The following is a 16,483-nucleotide window of genomic DNA, read 5'->3' on the forward strand; positions in this document are numbered from 1 at the left end:
GTAGCCAAGCAAGAGGAGCTCTGCACCTTCTCCAGAAAGAGCGGCTTCCCACAGTTACAGCACAAGACGCGGCCGCACTGCACTGAGGGCAGCTTGCCTTCACAGCAGGCCGGCGTGGTGTGCTCAGTGGTTGAACATCGACCTATGAACCAGGGTTTGATTCCCAGGCAGGGCACGTGCCCAGGTTATGGGCTCGATCCCCAGTGTGGGGTGTGCAGGAGGCAGCTGGTAAATGACTGTTTCTCATCATTGATGTTTCTCTCCTTTCCCTTCCTCTCTAAAATCAATAAAATATATTTTAAAAAAATAAATAAATTAGGTCGGCTTGGTCAGAAGAGTTAACCCTCCTCCAGCCGGTCCTGGGCCGACTCGCCCTGCCCCGGGGCAGGTGGGTTTGCAATCAGAAGCCCTCTGCTCAGCTGCGGGGAGCACTGCTCTGAAAACGGTTCTAGAGCAGCAGCGGCCCACACAGGGAGGGGGTTCCAGTGCAGTTAAGTGCTTCCGGTTTCCATGGAAAGGGCGTGGGAAAACCACTGCGCTGGTCTGTCTCTTGGTGACCAGAAACGCCCACCTCATGTTGAGTCGTAGCCAAGAGAAGGGAGTCACCCTGGTTTGGCAAATGCCTGAAACTCGGCTCAAGGAAAAAGTGCAGCAGGGCCCTTGGGCGGGAGAGCATTGAACCAGGACTAGCTGCGCCCCCGCTCTGGCTGCCGACACCCACTCGCACCGTCCATTTCACCGCTGAAGCCGGCGGCCCTGAGCCAGGAGGAGGCCCCTGGGGTTCTGGTCGCTGGAGGCTGGGGCCGGACCCCTGCTCAGGAGCTGCGCACGGAGGCTTAGGAAAGCCGGCAGGAGGTCCCAGGGTGAGACCAGAGAGAGCGGGCCCCAGCGCCCAGCCTGGGCGGCGGGGGTGGCTCGGGACGTAGCTGAGTGGGGGGCGGGGGGCGGGGTCGCCGGGCGGGACGGGGCGCGCGGAAGCCGGCGGGCGCCGGGAGTGGCGGCGGTCCGGTCCTCGGAGGAGGCTGCGCCCCTGTTCGCCCGAGGCGGGCCCTCGCTCCTCCCCGCCGCACCCGCGGGCTTCGGTCCCTTTAAAGGGCGCGGACCTGCCCGCTGTGCTCAGCCCGCCCTCCGCCGCCGCCATGGCCCAGCAGCTGCTGCAGGAAAAGCTGACCTGCGCCATCTGCCTGGAGCTCTACCAGGACCCGGTGACGCTGTCCTGCGGCCACAACTTCTGCGCGGACTGCATCCGGGACTGGTTGCGCTCCCGCGTGGAGTGCCCCGAGTGCCGGGAGCTCTGCCCCGCGCGCGCCGAGCTGCGCCGCAACGTGGCCCTGAGCGACGTGGTCGCGGTGGTGCGCGCCGAGCCCCCGGCCGCCGGCCCCGACCCCGGCCCCGACCCCGACCCCGGCCCCGACCCCGACCCGGGCGCGCGCTGCCCGCTGCACGGCCGGCCGCTCGAGCTCTTCTGCCGCACCGAGGGCCGCTGCGTGTGCAGCGCGTGCACCGTGGGCGACTGTCGCCTCCACGAGCGGGTGCTGCTGGACGCTGAGCGCCGGGAGCGCGAGGTGACACCCCGGGGCCCCTCCGCTCTGTGTGCAGGGGTGGGGGTCAGAAAGCAGGTGCTAGGATAAGATCCCGAGCCCGGGACAAGGCCCGGTGGGGACAAGGCCCGGGAGGGGTTGCGGGGTGAGGAGCTGAGGGGTGAAGCTAAGGGCTGTGCAGGTGAGGAGGTCGGGAGCCGGAGCCAGAGGGCTGGAGGTGACGCCCGGGGCACCCAGGTCTCGGGAATAGGCCTGGGTGGTACTGTGGGTGGCACAGACCCCGCACTAAGCATGAGGGCTTGCAGTGGGCCAGTAGGTGACAGCAGCAGGAGGGACAGGGACAGGGACGGGTGGTACCACCGATGACACTTGTGCCAGTGGAGGGGGATTTTGCTGGAAGGAGGGGAAGTGAAGGAGGGCTGCTGGGTGTCCTCTGGGGGAGTCAGATGACCCACTTCCTACACGGGCCTGGACTCAGGAAGATCTGATGGCTTTGGCCACACTGTCAACTTCTCTCCCATTTCCTCGTCTGGCAGTGGAGACAACACCTATCCTCACCTGGCAGTGTGGGTGGCAGGAGAGGTGCTTGGCCAGGTGCAGGGAAGCAGATCCAGCAGCGGGAGTTTTTCCTGCTCCAGGACGTTACATTTATATCCTTGAGGGGACCAGAGGGGGCACTGCCAAACAGGAGTGCCCTCTTCCCCTCGTGCCCCCTGGTCAGCCTCGCTGGGGGTGGCACGAGGAGGGGACACTTCTCAGCCAATGCTGGCCCCCTCTTGTCACTCGTCCCCTGTCCCCTGGTGGACACCACAGGCCCAGCTGAGAGCCACGCTGGAGGTCACCCGGCAGCAGGCCACCCAGGCCGAGAGCCAGCTACAGGGGCTGCAGCAGCGAAGCAGCCAGATCCAGGTACCGGCCTGCCTGTCCCACCCCCCACTTCATGTGGTGCTCTTCAGGCAGCCACCAGCTGGCCCCTGGGACCCTGGGCAGTTGGTGTGAGCCACCTTGACAATGCCTCCCAGCATCAGGGAGTGAGGGGCTGAAAGGGGGAAAGAGGTTCCAGGGACCCTGTCTCCCCATATCTGCACCCCTCAGCCCGGTGGGCAGCGGCGGCCCTGGCCACCCTAGGCTCCTCCTGTGCCCATCCAGAGCTCGGCCTGCAACCTGGCTTCCATGGTCTCTGGCAAGTTCAGCCGCCTGCTGCAGGCCCTGGAGATGCGTCACATCAAGGCACTGCAGGCCATCGAGGTGGCCAAGACACAGGCACTGGCACAGGCCCAGGAGGAGGAGCAGCGGCTACGGGGCCACCTGGAGGCCACGGCTGCCTTTGACCGCTGGACCCAGGACCTCCTGGAGCAGTCGGATGACCGAACCTTCGTCCAGGTACCAGGACAAAGGGTGTCAGGTGGAGGGACCAGAGTGCCTGCCCCTTGCTCCCGGCTCACTGCCGCTGCCCTGGGACTCAGGGATCACAGCTCCTGGCGCCCCCAGGGCCTCTTGGGCCGCTGACCCCTCCACAGTGGGATGCAGATCAGCAGCTGGACGGCCTGAAGGAATTTCTGAACCAGCTCTGTGGCCTCCTCCTGGACAATGGGGACCCCCACGGGGCACCAGCTGAGGCGGCTGACTTGGGTCCCCCGGGTAAGGCTGACCCCAGATCTCTCCCTCACCCTGAGCCCAGCTGTCCCTCCCACTGAGGGTGGGAGTGGAACCTCCATGAGTACCCCCCTAACACTGCTTTGTCCCCTAGAGACTCCAGATGCCCTGGCATTAGTCCCAAGCCCGGTTTGTCCGCTGAGGAGGAAACTCTGGCAGAGTAAGGAGGCCCAGCACCTGTGTGTGCGTGTGAGTGCATTGTGCACACATGTGGGTGCGGGTGTGTACACAGGCACTGTAAGCGCATGTATATGTACACATGTGTGTGTGTGTGTGTGTGTGTGTGTGTGTGTGTGTGTGTGGCACCTACTATGATTGCCCTGTCCATGCCCTTCCCTGGGTCTGGCCTCACCCCGGCACCCCTGTCGCAGGAGGCACAGCTCCTACACGTGGAGGCAGTAGAGGGTTTAAGGAGGGTCTAGGCCAGTGGTGGCGAACCTTTTGAGCTCGGCGTGTCAGCATTTTGAAAAACCCTAACTTAACTCTGGTGCCGTGTCACATATAGAAATTTTTTGATACTTGCAACCATAGTAAAACAAAGATGTATATTTTTGATTATTTATTTTATATATTTAAATGCCATTTAACAAAGAAAAATCAACCAAGAAAATGAGTTCGCGTGTCACCTCTGACACGCGTGCAATAGGCTCGCCACCACTGGTCTAGGCACACAAAGCTGGATCAGTCGTGCTTCTTCCTCTTCTGTCCAGTTACTTCTCTTTCTGGACCTCAGTTTCTCGTCTGTGAAATGAGGCTAACGGACGGCTCTGCCTCAGAGGTCGCTGCCAGGATTGAGCGCTCGCTCAGCGGACAGCGTGCCCGGCAGGGGTTTAATGTGCCATCAGTGGAGCGTGGACAGGCACAGGCCCCCTGCCCGCTCACCTCCAGCCCCTCTCTCCCCAACAGATTATCGCAATCTGACCTTCGACCCAGGGAGTGCCAACCGCCACCTTTACCTGTCTCGGCAGGACCAGCGGGTGGAGCACCGGCGAGAGCCCCGAGGCCTGGTTGAGCCAGGCAGCTTCGAGCTCTGGCAGGTGCAGTGTGCCCAGAGCTTCCAGTCTGGACGGCACTACTGGGAGGTGCACACATCGAACCACTTGGTGACACTGGGCGTCGCCTACCCCGACCTGGCACGGCACAAGCTGGGGCCCTACACGGACAACATCGGCCGTGGGCCCAGCTCGTGGGGGCTCTGTGTTCAGGAGGACAGCGCCCAGGCCTGGCACAATGGGGAGGTCCAGCGCCTCCGAGGGGTGCCAGGGAAGCTGCTGGGCGTGGACTTGGACCTGACCTCTGGTTGCCTCACCTTCTACAGCCTGGAGCCTGAGACCCAGTGCCTACACACCTTCCACGCCATCTTCACCCAGCCCCTCCACCCTGTCTTCTGGCTCCTGGAGGGTAGAACCCTGACCCTGTGCCATCGGCCTGAGGCCAGGCTCCCTCCAGGGCTCCAGGAAGAGGCCTCGGGGCTCAGCTGAGAAGGCACAGGATGGAACTCCGGGCTGGGCACAGGAGCCACCATGCCTGTGTGCCCACGAGCCGCCCCAGCCCCTGGCCTGGGGACCTGCGGCCACAGCTCTCATGGGGCCAGCTGTGGGCCAGCAGATTGACTCGGGGTGAGGCTGGGCCACTTGTGGGGGTGGAGGGACCCCCAAACTGGAGTTAACTTTCCCAGCCTCTTTGAAGGGGACAGGGGCTAGGAATAGAGTCAAATGGGAGGCCCCTGCTCCAGGCAGAGACCAGTTCCAGGGGCGCCTGGGCGTCAGAGGCAAGGGCAGCGACCAGGGACTCCTGGTCCTACAGGAGAGCCCGTGCAATGTGGTCCACACCACAGGCTGCGGCAAAATAGTGCACGCGCTACCCCAGCGTGCCTCCCAGAGACAGTGTAGCCAGGGCAGCTGCGGGTGTGGGGAGGGAACCGCAAACTATTCCTAGACACAGTCTCTGGAAAGGGGGTTTCTACCTCCTCCTTCCCTGTCTCTATCTCTTCTTTTTTCCTTATCATTTTGCTATATTTTAGTCTCTTTTATTTTGTACATCCTTGTGGCTGCCACTCCATAAACAGTTGTGTTTTCTACATTTTTATGTAACGTAAGCATTTTTCACGTTATAAAAATTGTTTCCTGAACGATGACCATATATACATCATTCTCATGGCTGTCAGGGTTTTATTGACCCATTATCGGACATTCAAATTGTTGGATTTGGGCTCATAAAAATATTGCCGTGATGAGTATTTTTGAGCAGGTTAGGGCGTCGTCCCAATATGCCAAGGTTGTGAGTTTGATTTCTAGTCAGGTACTTACCGGAATTAACCAATAATGCATCAGTAAGTGGAAGAGCAAAGCAGTATTTCTCTCTCCTAAAAATAAAGTTTTTCTAAAGGATAACATATGCAAACACTCCAAAAAGTACAAAATACGTTTGTATTTTTGTTAGAAGTGTATCGCCCTCCCACGCTGATATCTGGCCTTGGTTGCAAACCCCATCTTGTGGCCTTGCTCCTCAGCCCTGTGGCTCTCTGGTCAAGGACAGGGACAGGCCTCTGATTGGTGCAGCCTGGGCAAGGAGCCCCCAGTCAGATTCCTAAGGTGTGGGGAGTTCCCCAATCTTGGGAGGTGGCATCATACACTGGGCAGCCTGACAGAGTAACAGGAGCTGCTGGCTACCCCAGGGTACAGCTTCCAACCATTGCTCCTCATCCGAGGGCCCCCACACACGTGTCCAGCTGGCTGAGCCCACACTCTGACAGGGACAGAGAAAGGAAGACGGGCTCCCTTTCCGCTTCTAGGGGCCCTTTATTCTATGAATGTACCTTTTCATCGGGGTGTTGGCCCCTTCCTTACTGTTCTGGATCGTGACCATTAACCTGTATGTCACATGACGCGATGCTACTGCCATTTCTATGGTGGGAAACAGAGCAGTGCTGCTCTAGGTGTGGGGACAAGCGTTTACAAACCTCTCGGAGAGCTCCTGCAATGTACTCGGTCTGCCTGACTCTGGCAGAAAAATGCATTGGTAGAGAGGGAAGCGAAACATGGGCTTTGGGAGTAACATTGGACTAGCCAGCGGTGTTTCCAGCATTTCTGCCCCCGGCTCACAGGTCTGGGCGTCTGTGTAGCAGAATCAGGAGGAGGGACACACAGACAGAACAAGGACGGGAGGGCAGGAGAGATTGTACAAGACAGGGGCCCTTACAGCACAGGAGATATTGTCAATGTTGAAATAACTAAGTACAGTGCCAGATGGTCCCGGAAATACAGGGGGGAACACTTTGTAAAGTATATGATTGTCTAACCGCTATGCTGTACATAGCGTATGAGTATGAATACAAAATAATAATAAAAAGTTTGAATTTTAAAAAAAACACTAAAAAATAGCCCTAGCCAGTGTGGTTCAGTGGATAGGGCATTGGCCTGTGGACCAAAGGGTCCCAGCTTCGATTCTGGTCAAGGGCATGTACCTTGGTTGCAGGCTCCTCCCCGGCCCAGGCCCTGGTTGGGGCTCGTGCTGAAGGCAAGCAGTTGATGTGTTTCTCTCACATCGATGCTTCTCTTATCCCCTCTCACTCTCCCTAAAAATCAATGGAAAAAGTATCCTCGAGTGAGGATTAACAACAAAAATTAACAACTAAAAAATAAACAAATCTTTCAGGGGCTTAGGAGCCAGGGGAGTTGGAGGGAGTTGGGTTGGAGGTCAGAGAGGTGAGGGGCAGAGCGGAGGCGGCTCTCCCCCAGGCAGGACGGGAAGGAAGGGAGCCGCACAGCAATTGTAGGAAACGTGGCTTCAAGTAAGGGGGCTGGAAGCTAGAAGACAATGGAGCCAGGCCTTTGAGAGTCGGAGAGGAAAGGCTTTCCATGCTAGAATCCCATACCCAGCCAGACTGTCAATCAAGGTTGAAGCCTGAACAAAGACCTTTGCGGGCACTTCCCCAACCAGTCCCAGGAAGCTCCCAGAGGACTTTTCAAAAGCAAAGAAGTAAATCAGTGAAGGGAAAGGAAGGTCTGGGATCCAAACAATGGACTTGGACATGGAAGGAAAGTGAATAAGAATGTAAATCTCCAGGGATCCGAGCACAGCACCCACACCGGCTCACGGCCCCTGAGGACACGCTGTAGAGAGTGGAGGTCGCGGCTGGAAGCAACTGGCTGTCCGTGGGAGCAAGAATCGAGTATGCGGGGCTCGGGGCTGCCAGTTTTTATTACTCTAAGCCTCATTCCATGAAACCGTTTACTTTTTAGGTACTCTAAATATGTTATTTGAAATAAACACATCCAATTTTTGAAAACTTCACCGAAAGCCTAACGGAAAAGAACACGGCGTGGGGCCCGTTTCAGTTCCTCTCAAAGACGCATGCAGAGGTGGGCTGGCTTGTTGGTGGCCCTCCTTGGCTGGGCTGCTTTTGCTTGTTCATTTTTGTTTCCAGTCGACTTTTATTTATTTCTGAAGCAATACTGCAACCAGACAGGCTCTTCGATGAGGGTCAGGATTATTTTCAGCCTGCACCTTCTGGGCGTAAATTCTTCCTCCTCCGCAGGACTAGTTATGCGACCTGTATGGCAAGATAGGGAGCCTGTGGGAATTCCATTTCCCATCCCTCACAACAGTCCTTGTAAGGGTAGAGGCAGAGGGCGATGCGGGCAGGAGCGTGCTCCAGCAGAGCTCAGCAGTGCCAGTTACCCTTTCCCCTGAAGAGCCAACTCACTGAAAAGGAATGACTATGTTGGGCAAACAACTTTAAAGCTATGATAATGCAAGTGAGCTATCAAAATGCCACCCCCATGACAGATCAAATCGCCATGCCTTCCTGGGGGAGCAGGTCTTCCTGAACAGGCTGTGGGGTGGGAGGCAGAGGGCCAGCTGGGACTCGCCCCTGACTACCCCCAACCCAAAGTACCCCTTCCCGCTCCAGAATCAGGTAGGCCTGTGGTCTCGGCCAGCCCAGGAGCAGGGAGGCGCTGACACCTGAGCCTCTGAGCCGCTCCTGGTCTTGGCAGACAAGGGACCTTCGCGATCAAGGGCTCCCTGTGGAAACCAGCGTATGGAACTCATTACCCGCCTTCCCGCCAATGCAGGCCCGCCCAGGCCCGCTCCTGAAGATCTGTCTCTTCCCGCCCTGGTTTCTGCCCGCCTGAGTCCTAGCAGTCAGTCTGCGAACCCCCAGCTCAAATGTCATTCCTCCAGGAGGGCCTTCGCGATTCCCTGCCTTTATCATGAATCCCCCCCCCCACCTCCCCCCCGCGCGGCAGTGAAGAGCACCTCTCTTTCAATGTTTTTAGCTCTTTGCTTTCTTCCTTCCGGGGGGAGGAGGATGTCAGGTCAGGGGGCTCTCCATAGCATATTTCCAAAGCAGACATTCTTACCCTGGGTTCTTGGGGAGAGAGTCTATCTGTTTTCATTGTCCTCCAGCTGCAATCGAGCATTTTTCTCTGTTGTGCAGGGAGAGAACACACCACAATGCTACTAGCAATACCTGTGACTTGTCACCAATAGAAATTACAGACATTTTCAGAGCGTGTTGCCATGGTGACAGAGAAGTTGGAATACCATTTATGCTCATCACTGTTTCAAAGATACAGTAACTGTTAGGCCCCATCAGATCCTGTTGTTTATTGTGTTAAAAAAAAAAACCACAAAACACATATAGCCCGGCCAGCGTGGCTCAGTGGTTGAGCATTGACTTATGAACCAGGAGGTCACGGTTGGATTTCCTGTCAGGGCACATGCCTGGGTTGCAGGCTCTATCCCCAGTGAGGGGCCTGCAGGAGGCAGCCAGTCAATGATTCTCTCTCATTGATGTTTCCATCTCTCTCTTCCTCTCCTTTCCTCTCTGAAGTCAACAAAATATATTTTTAAAAATATATATTAAAAAATAAAAGCATTACATACAATAAAGTGCACCATTTTAAATGCATAGTGAGATGAGACTTAACAAATGCCTCCACTTGGGGAACCGCACCCCCAGCCCCGGGCACACCACAGGTGCCCACGCGTGTCCATAGACCAGAACTGAATTCCTCAAACAAGGGGCTTGGGAGAAGAGAAGACACTAACTTCCCATTTCAGGGTTAGGAAAGTCCCAGTTCCGGGGGTGGGGTGGGGGGGGGTTTAAATGGAGTCGCTAAGGGGCACAAACACGCGCAATCAGCAGTTCTTTTCCTCTGCGTCAGCAGCGCCGGGGCTGTGCTAATGGCGCAGAGACGGGCTGGAGGTGGAAGGTGCTGGCTGCGCCCGGCCTGGCCACATCTGGGGGAGGCTTGCAGGGCAATGGAGGGTGAACTCCTTCCCAGTTTCCTTCAAGCGTGCTGCCCTCGCTCGCCTCCTCTGCCCTCTCTCACCCCTTGCAGCAGCGCCCGCCCCTCAGCCCCGCGGGCCCGGGAGGACCCACCACCCAGGAGGCCCTGGAAGTCAGGCGGGACCCAGGGCGGCCCAGCAGTCGGAGCTGGGGCGGGGTGTCAGGGACCCGGGCGGGCCCATGGCGCGGGGGGCGGTGGCGCCGAGGACGGGCGGGGGCGGGACCCTGGCGGCGGTCCCAGGGGGCGGTGCCCGGGCCTGAGGGTCCGTCCCTCCCAGGCGGGAGCAGAACAGGCGGCGCCGGGCGGCCGCGGAGCCATGGACGGCAGCGGGCCCTTCAGCTGCCCCATCTGCCTGGAGCCGCTGCGGGAGCCGGTGACGCTGCCCTGCGGCCACAACTTCTGCCTCGCCTGCCTGAGCGCGCTCTGGCCGCACCGCGGCGCGGGCGGACCCAGCGCCCCCGGGGGCGCAGCCCGCTGCCCGCTGTGCCAGGAGCCCTTCCCCGACGGCCTGCAGCTCCGCAAGAACCACACGCTGTCCGAGCTGCTGCAGCTCCGCCAGGGCTCGGGCCCCGGGCCCGGGCCCGGCCGGACCTCGGCTCCGGCCCCGGCCCCCGAGCCCGCGGCCCCCAGCGCGCCCCCCAGCGCCCCCGAGCCGTCGGCTCCCTGCGCGCCCGAGCCATGGGCCGCGGGCGAAGAGCCGGTGCGCTGCGACGCGTGCCCCGAGGGCGCCGCCCTGCCCGCCGCGCTCTCCTGCCTCTCCTGCCTCGCCTCCTTCTGCCCCGCGCACCTGGGGCCGCACGAGCGCAGCCCCGCGTTACGCGGGCACCGCCTGGTGCCGCCGCTGCGCCGGCTGGAGGAGAGCCTGTGCCCGCGCCACCTGCGGCCGCTGGAGCGCTACTGCCGCGCCGAGCGCCTGTGCCTGTGCGAGGCCTGCGCCGCCCAGGAGCACCGCGGCCACGAGCTGGTGCCGCTGGAGCAGGAGCGCGCGCTCCAGGAGGTGGGCGCCGGCGCCGCGCACGGGTGACGGTGGGCGGGCCGAGGGTCCTGGGTCGCCCCCCGCCCCCCATCCTTCCCATTTTGTTCATGTTCTCCTGGAAGCTGAGGGTCTTTGCTGTCCCTTCCAGCCCTGACAATGTCATCCGCTCCCGATGGGATGGGCTGATGCGGGGACCCAGCGAGAACGCGAAAGGACGCGGAGGGTGGGCAGGGGGCCGGAAGCCCAGGCGGGGCCGTGGGGGTCTAAGGCAGGAGGGATCTGGATTAGGCCCTGCGGGTCCTGGGCAGCTGATTCCCGCAGCGTGGCTGATGAGACCGGCCAGTTCGTGGGGGTCCGACCTCCAGGTTCGCCCGGCGGGGAGGCCGCGGGTTTAGATGGGTGTGGCAGCCACTGGAGAGCGGCCGGTGGAGCACACAGACCGCTCTGTCCAGCAGCTCCGGGGCCAGTGGTGGGACCATGTGCGCGGTCCTTCCTGCTGCCTCCGCCCCCAGTTTCCTTTGGCCTCCAGCCCGGTCTTGGCGCTTTGGCCTTGGGATTTTCCGTGTCTCCAGCCTGAGCCGCCGTGACTCATAAGACCCAGGGGATTTGCCCGGAATCCCCATTTTTAAGGCCTGGATTGGGGACACGGACTCTTTGGGGATGGGGTCCCCAGGACAGCTGAATGGCCTCTTGTGCAGCCCCTGCTCCCTCCATTCTCTGCCTCTTCTCCACCGAAGGAAGTTCTCAAATGAATGTGACATTGAGGACCACGGATGGCCTTGCACTTGCTCGCTGGTCAGAGAGGGGAGGCAGACAGCCCCCAGCCAGACTGTGCTCCCCCTGGGCATTTGGGAACGACACCCGCCTCGGCCTGAGGCCTGCCCTCTGACATATTGTGGGACATCACGGCCACCCCCAGTCCCACCGGTGTACCGATACCATGCCCACATCACCCCTGCCCTGCCCCGGGGTGAGGCCTGGGACCCCAGGGCAGGCTGTGGCCTCTGCCAGGCTCCGTACTCATGAAGATGTCACCCACAGGCCGAGCAGCCCAAAGTGCTGAGTGCCGTGGAGGACCGCATGGATGAGCTGGGCGCCGGCATTGCCCAGTCCCGGCGGACCGTGGCCCTCATCAAGGTCAGCCCCAACCCTGACCTGGTCTCCTCCTGCAGGAGGCTCCTGGCACTGTGAGCTCACAGCGTGGACTGGTCCCCTCCAAGGAGCCTGTGCCCAGGGCATTGCCCAGTCCCACTGAGCACGAGTGTCTCCCCTGACCTGGCAGAGACCCAGGGCGGCTCTGGCGGGTCCCTCTGCCCCTCCCAGAGGGTGGGGTGGGAGAGGGGGGTCTGGAAGGATGGGGCCCAAACAGTGATGGTCTGTGCCCTCCCCACCGCTCCCACTGTCCGGTGCAGAGCGCAGCGGTGGCTGAGCGGGAGAGGGTGAGCCAGCTGTTTGCGGAGGCTGCAGCCACCCTGCAGGGGTTCCAGAAGGAGGTGCTGGGCTTCATCGAGGAGGGGGAGGCCGCCATGCTGAGCCGCTCCCAGGGCGACCTTCGGCGGCAGGAGGAGCAGCGCAGCAGGCTGAGCCGGGCCCGCCACAACCTCAGCCAGGTCCCCGAGGCCGACTCAGTGAGCTTCCTGCAGGTGAGGGCCGCATGTGGGGCCAGAGAGGGCGGGAGGCGGAGAGAGATGGCAGCGGGTGCCGAGCCTTCAGGGCGGTGCCCGCTCCCGGCAGGGCTGTCTCACCCCCGCTGGGAGGCATTGCGGCTCGCAGGGCCTCCATGGGCATGTATCTGGCACAGGAGCTGCTGGCGCTCAGGCTGGCCCTGGAGGAGGGGTGCGGCCCCGGGCCTGGCCCCCCGCGGGAGCTCGGCTTCACTAAGTCATCCCAGGCCGTGAAGGCGGTGAGAGAGGTGCTGGCCGCGGCCTGCGCCAGCCAGTGGGGGCAGCTGCGGGGGCTGAGCGGTGACGAGGACGGGCCGCACAAGCTCGGCCCAGAAGGTGGGTGCCCCTCCAAGTGACTCACCTCCCAGGCCCCCGGCCCGGTGCCCATGCAGGAGCAGAGGATGGAAACTGCCTGTTGCTGGGCGGAACCCGAATCCTGCCAGTGACTGGAGCCACCACCCCGTAATGACCAGTCAGCCGCTTTGGCCGTAGCCTACAGGACGGGGCGGGAGGGGCTTCTCCCCGCCCACCCTTTAACTTCAGAGGGGCTGGGGTCCGGGGGCAAGTGGGGCAGAGGCAGATTCCGAGGGCCAGGCATACATGTGACCCAGGGTACCCTACCTGGGCGGTGTGCCTGTCCCAGGAGGCTTGGGTTGCTGGGAGGAATTGGGGGAAGAGGGAATTGGGGGTCACGGCTTGGGAAGGGGCACCTTGCAGAGCAGCCCAGTCCCGGGGAGCTGGCGAGACCCCTCCGCTGTCTTCTCTCTGCAGCTGATGCTGAGTCCCAGGACCCAGATAATAGCAGCCACCTGGACAGCGAGGTGCCCCGGGATTACTTCCTCAAGTGTGAGTGCACCCTGGGCTCGGCCCTCCGCACACGGGGCCCCCTGACGGCCGCAGGGCTGGCCTGGCCCTGGAGTCCCTCCTTGTCCATGGGGTGAACTAGGCCAGCTCATGGGGCGCGCTCCAGCAGGGCTGAGTAGTGCTGGCTGCAAAGGTGGGGCGAGGCTGTGCTTGGGGAGGTGGGCACCTAGGGGAGGGTGTCCTCTCTGGCCTTGCCCCTGAGCCCCGCGTCTCTCTCCCGCCCGGGGAGCAGTCGCCTACATCGTGGACCTGGACAGTGACACGGCGGACAAGTTCCTGCAGCTGTTCGGAACGAAAGGCGTGAAGAGGGTGCTGTGTCCCATCAGCTACCCCGAGTCCCCCACCCGCTTCACGCACTGCGAGCAGGTGCTGGGCGAGGGCGCCCTGGACCGGGGCACCTACTACTGGGAGGTGGAGATCATCGAGGGCTGGGTCAGCGTGGGCGTCATGGCTGAAGATTTCTCCCCACAAGAGCCCTACGACCGGGGCCGGCTCGGCCGCAACGCCCACTCCTGCTGCCTGCAGTGGAACGGACGTGGCTTCTCCGTCTGGTTCCACGGGCAGGAGGCGCCCCTGCCGCACGCCTTCTCGCCCACGGTTGGGGTCTGCCTGGAGTATGCCGACCGAGCCCTGGCCTTCTACGCCGTGCGGGACGGCAAGGTGAGCCTTCTGCGCCGGCTGAAGGCCACCCGGGCCCGCAGGAGCGGCCCCCCGGCCTCCCCCGGGGACCCCTTCCAGAGCGCCCTGGACAGCCACTTCCCGGGGCTCTTCAGGAGCCGGCTGAAGCCTGCCTTCTTCCTGGAGAGCGTGGACGCCCACCTGCAGATCGGGCCCCTCAAGAAGTCCTGCATATCAGTGCTCAAGAGGAGGTAATGCGGGCGCCGGCCCGGCCGCTGCCTCGGCTCCTGGCATTTGCGACTCCGCAGCCACGTGTCCTCAGTCCCCGGCAGCCTCATTTCTAAAAGAACACTTGGCCTCCTGCCTTTCAGGGAGGGGGCCTCCCAGACCCTCCCAAGTGCCTCTCAGGCCCCCCTCCCCCCACTGCAGGCCTTGTTTCCGGGAGAGAGAGCCACAGCCAGGACAGATCCAGGCTACCCCAAGCCCTCCTTTTCCAGGTGCCTAGGACAGTGCCTGGCACACAGTAAGTGCTCAATAAACACTTGTTGAGTGAATGACTCCTTCCTGCTCTCCGCCCACCAAGAATTTCCCAGTGTTGCTCATCTTTCAGGAGCCGGTCTTGAAAGGCAGGAGAAGGGAACAGAGTCCCTGGTCCCAGGATTCCTGTTGGGAGGGAGGGAGCCCAAAGAGGGGGGTGAAATGGGGTGCCTGCCCTTTGGGGCAGCCCTACTCCCTGGTTCTGGACAGGGGCAGCGAGAGATGGCTTCTCCCGTGGGGGTCCAGCCCCACAGTCATTCTGGCTGCCCCTGTGTTTGCTTTGCCGGCCTGGTTCCCATCAGCTGTTTTCATCCTTAATGCCACAGCCTCGCTCTGGACCTGCTTTGTGGTGTTTGTGCCCAGGACTAACTGCAGACATCACACCCCCGAGAACAGGGCACGGCTCCTGGGCGTGGGCAAGAAGGCTTGAGACCCGAGTTGCTTTCACTCACACACCTTCTCAGCCCATGAAGGATGTGACTGAGCTGACGCGGGTGTGGCTGGAGCCCAGAACATCTACAATAAAGGGACCTGTGTCCTCTGGGCTCTGCCTCACCGCCCGCGCCCGGCTGTGCAGCCGGGACAGTGCTCGGCCTCCAGGCTGGGGAGACGCGTGCCCTGCACCCCAGCAGAGCCTCTGCTGCTCTGCCTGGAAGGCCCCGTGTTCCCTGCTGCCACCAAACCCCTATCGTGGCCTGGGATGCCCCAATTCGGCTCCCCGAGGCTACTTGGTGAGTGTTTCCAGGCCAGCCCGCCCTCCCTCGGTTCTTTGTGGCCCAGGGGCACCCCAGAGAACGCCCCAGCAGGAAGGGCCAGGGCAGACGGAGGCCTCTCTGCACCCGGCCCAGGTCAGGCGGGACAATGGGTGAGCTATGCAGCCAGACAGCAAGGCCATACAAGTCCTGCCCTGGCTGCCTTGGCGGCTAAAAATAGTCCCTCCTGCGCAGCCCTGCCTCAGCCCGCAGCCAGGATGTTGTTTTTCTGGGCGGGCCCTCCTTGCTCCTGGTGTTTTGGGTTCAAAACACCGTTCCCTAGGCAGCCAGGGCCCCCAGCTCACCCAGCCGCTGGGGCCCATGAGGGAGGCGGCTCTGGGGCCTCACGAGAGGGGCCCGTGGGCTTCCTAGTGTCCGCTCACCTGCTGTGAGCCTCCCACCTTTCACAACCCCTCCCACCACCCCGGCTCTGTCTCATCGCCCCCCTGGCACTGGGGCTTCCTGGCAGAATTCCAGTCAGACTTGTCAGGTCTGCAGCCAGCGTCCCTGCCACTTGCAGTGATTCCAGCTCCCAACACTCATGTGCGCTGCAGCCGCACAGCCCCGCGCAGGGGGCGGGCACCCAGGCCGCACAGCTGGCACGGGGCTGGCAGGTGGGCACGGCCCAGGTTTGAGTGTGGTCCCCACTGTGGGGTGTCCACACGCCTGCCCTTCCTCTAACTCTGGCATCATGCTAGAGCTGGACGGATGGCGTGTGGGAGTGTCTGTGTATTCGTGTGTCTGTGTGTCTGTGCGTGTGGGAGTCTCTGTGTATTCGTGTGTCTGTCTGTGCCTGTGGGAGTCTCTGTGTATTCGTGTGTCTGTCTGTGTGCCTGTGCATGTGGGAGTCTCCGTGTATTCATGTGTCTGTCTGTGTGCCTGTGCCTGTGGGTGTCCTGTATGAGTGTGCATGTCTGCCTGTCCGCCTGGGTGTACGTCTGTATTTGTGTGTCTGAATCCAGTTCTACTTTTCAAAATGTTCTGAGAAGACCAGGAGTTAAGAGGTGCCCGAGGTGGGGCAGGTGGCAGGCTGGGAAGGGGCAGTGGGGCAGGGCTAGCCCCTCACCACCCCGCCAACACTTTATTTATTTATAATAAATATTTTTAATTAAGTCAAACACCAAACCATAAATGTTAATATTTGATTGTTAGAAAACACAGCATTTGGCTTATGGAAATAACCGCTTTAAATGAAATCTTTTAGGCACTTGGCTGTAGCCAACACTTTAATTAAATAGATTTTACTGAAAATTGCTTGGAAAAAAGAGAAACTGTTAAAAAAAAGAAAAAATGTTAGCAACCCCCATGTAGGCCAAACCTTCTACCACTACCATTTCCATAGGATGAAACTGAGGCACAGACACGCAGGGGCCTCCCAAGGCTACCCAGTCCAGCGCACTTGCCCCATGCTCCACGCGTAGGTGTGGCCTCGCTTAGAAATGTCTGAACACATGCACGCGCACACATGCACATGTGTGCACGCACATTCGGGCACGCACGCACATGCACAAGCATGCACTCTTTCCCAGCCTGCAGTAGCCTGTATGAGAGCTGCCCTGAGCCTGGCCCAGTTACC

At 60.9% G+C, this 16,483-nt stretch overlaps 2 protein-coding genes across 6 annotated transcripts; both read left to right on the forward strand.

Annotated features, from left to right (window-relative positions):
• The first annotated feature begins 941 nt into the window (after positions 1-941).
• TRIM65 (tripartite motif containing 65) lies at positions 942-5,339 on the forward strand. 3 transcript variants are annotated; one of them, XM_036340447.1, is made up of 6 exons: positions 943-1,565; positions 2,355-2,450; positions 2,691-2,924; positions 3,008-3,182; positions 3,292-3,357; positions 4,104-5,339. In XM_036340447.1, exons 1-6 carry the CDS (start codon positions 1,140-1,142, stop codon positions 4,676-4,678), a joined length of 1,572 nt encoding a protein of 523 aa, XP_036196340.1. In that variant the 5' UTR covers positions 943-1,139; the 3' UTR covers positions 4,679-5,339. The 3 variants fall into 3 exon arrangements, with proteins under 3 accessions (XP_036196341.1, XP_036196342.1, XP_036196340.1); XM_036340448.1 differs by lacking the exon at positions 3,292-3,357 and having other exon boundaries at positions 942-1,565; XM_036340449.1 differs by lacking the exons at positions 3,008-3,182; positions 3,292-3,357 and having other exon boundaries at positions 942-1,565; positions 4,166-5,339.
• Positions 5,340-9,762: 4,423 nt separating this feature from the next.
• TRIM47 (tripartite motif containing 47) lies at positions 9,763-16,158 on the forward strand. Of its 3 annotated transcripts, none has more exons than XR_004973002.1 (7): positions 9,763-10,493; positions 11,514-11,609; positions 11,885-12,115; positions 12,274-12,472; positions 12,908-12,982; positions 13,233-14,141; positions 14,482-16,158. XR_004973002.1 is itself a non-coding variant. In XM_036341666.1 (7 exons), the coding sequence occupies exons 1-7, from the start codon at positions 9,813-9,815 to the stop codon at positions 14,522-14,524; spliced, it is 1,962 nt and encodes a 653-aa protein (XP_036197559.1). In that variant the 5' UTR covers positions 9,763-9,812; the 3' UTR covers positions 14,525-16,158. The 3 variants fall into 3 exon arrangements, 2 of the variants coding, with proteins under 2 accessions (XP_036197559.1, XP_036197560.1); XM_036341666.1 differs by having other exon boundaries at positions 13,233-13,869; XM_036341667.1 differs by lacking the exon at positions 14,482-16,158 and having other exon boundaries at positions 13,233-14,172.
• The last annotated feature ends 325 nt before the right edge of the window (positions 16,159-16,483 follow it).

The sequence above is a fragment of the Myotis myotis genome, unplaced genomic scaffold, assembly GCF_014108235.1.
Source record: "Myotis myotis isolate mMyoMyo1 unplaced genomic scaffold, mMyoMyo1.p scaffold_m19_p_17, whole genome shotgun sequence".
Classification (NCBI taxonomy): domain Eukaryota; kingdom Metazoa; phylum Chordata; class Mammalia; order Chiroptera; family Vespertilionidae; genus Myotis; species Myotis myotis.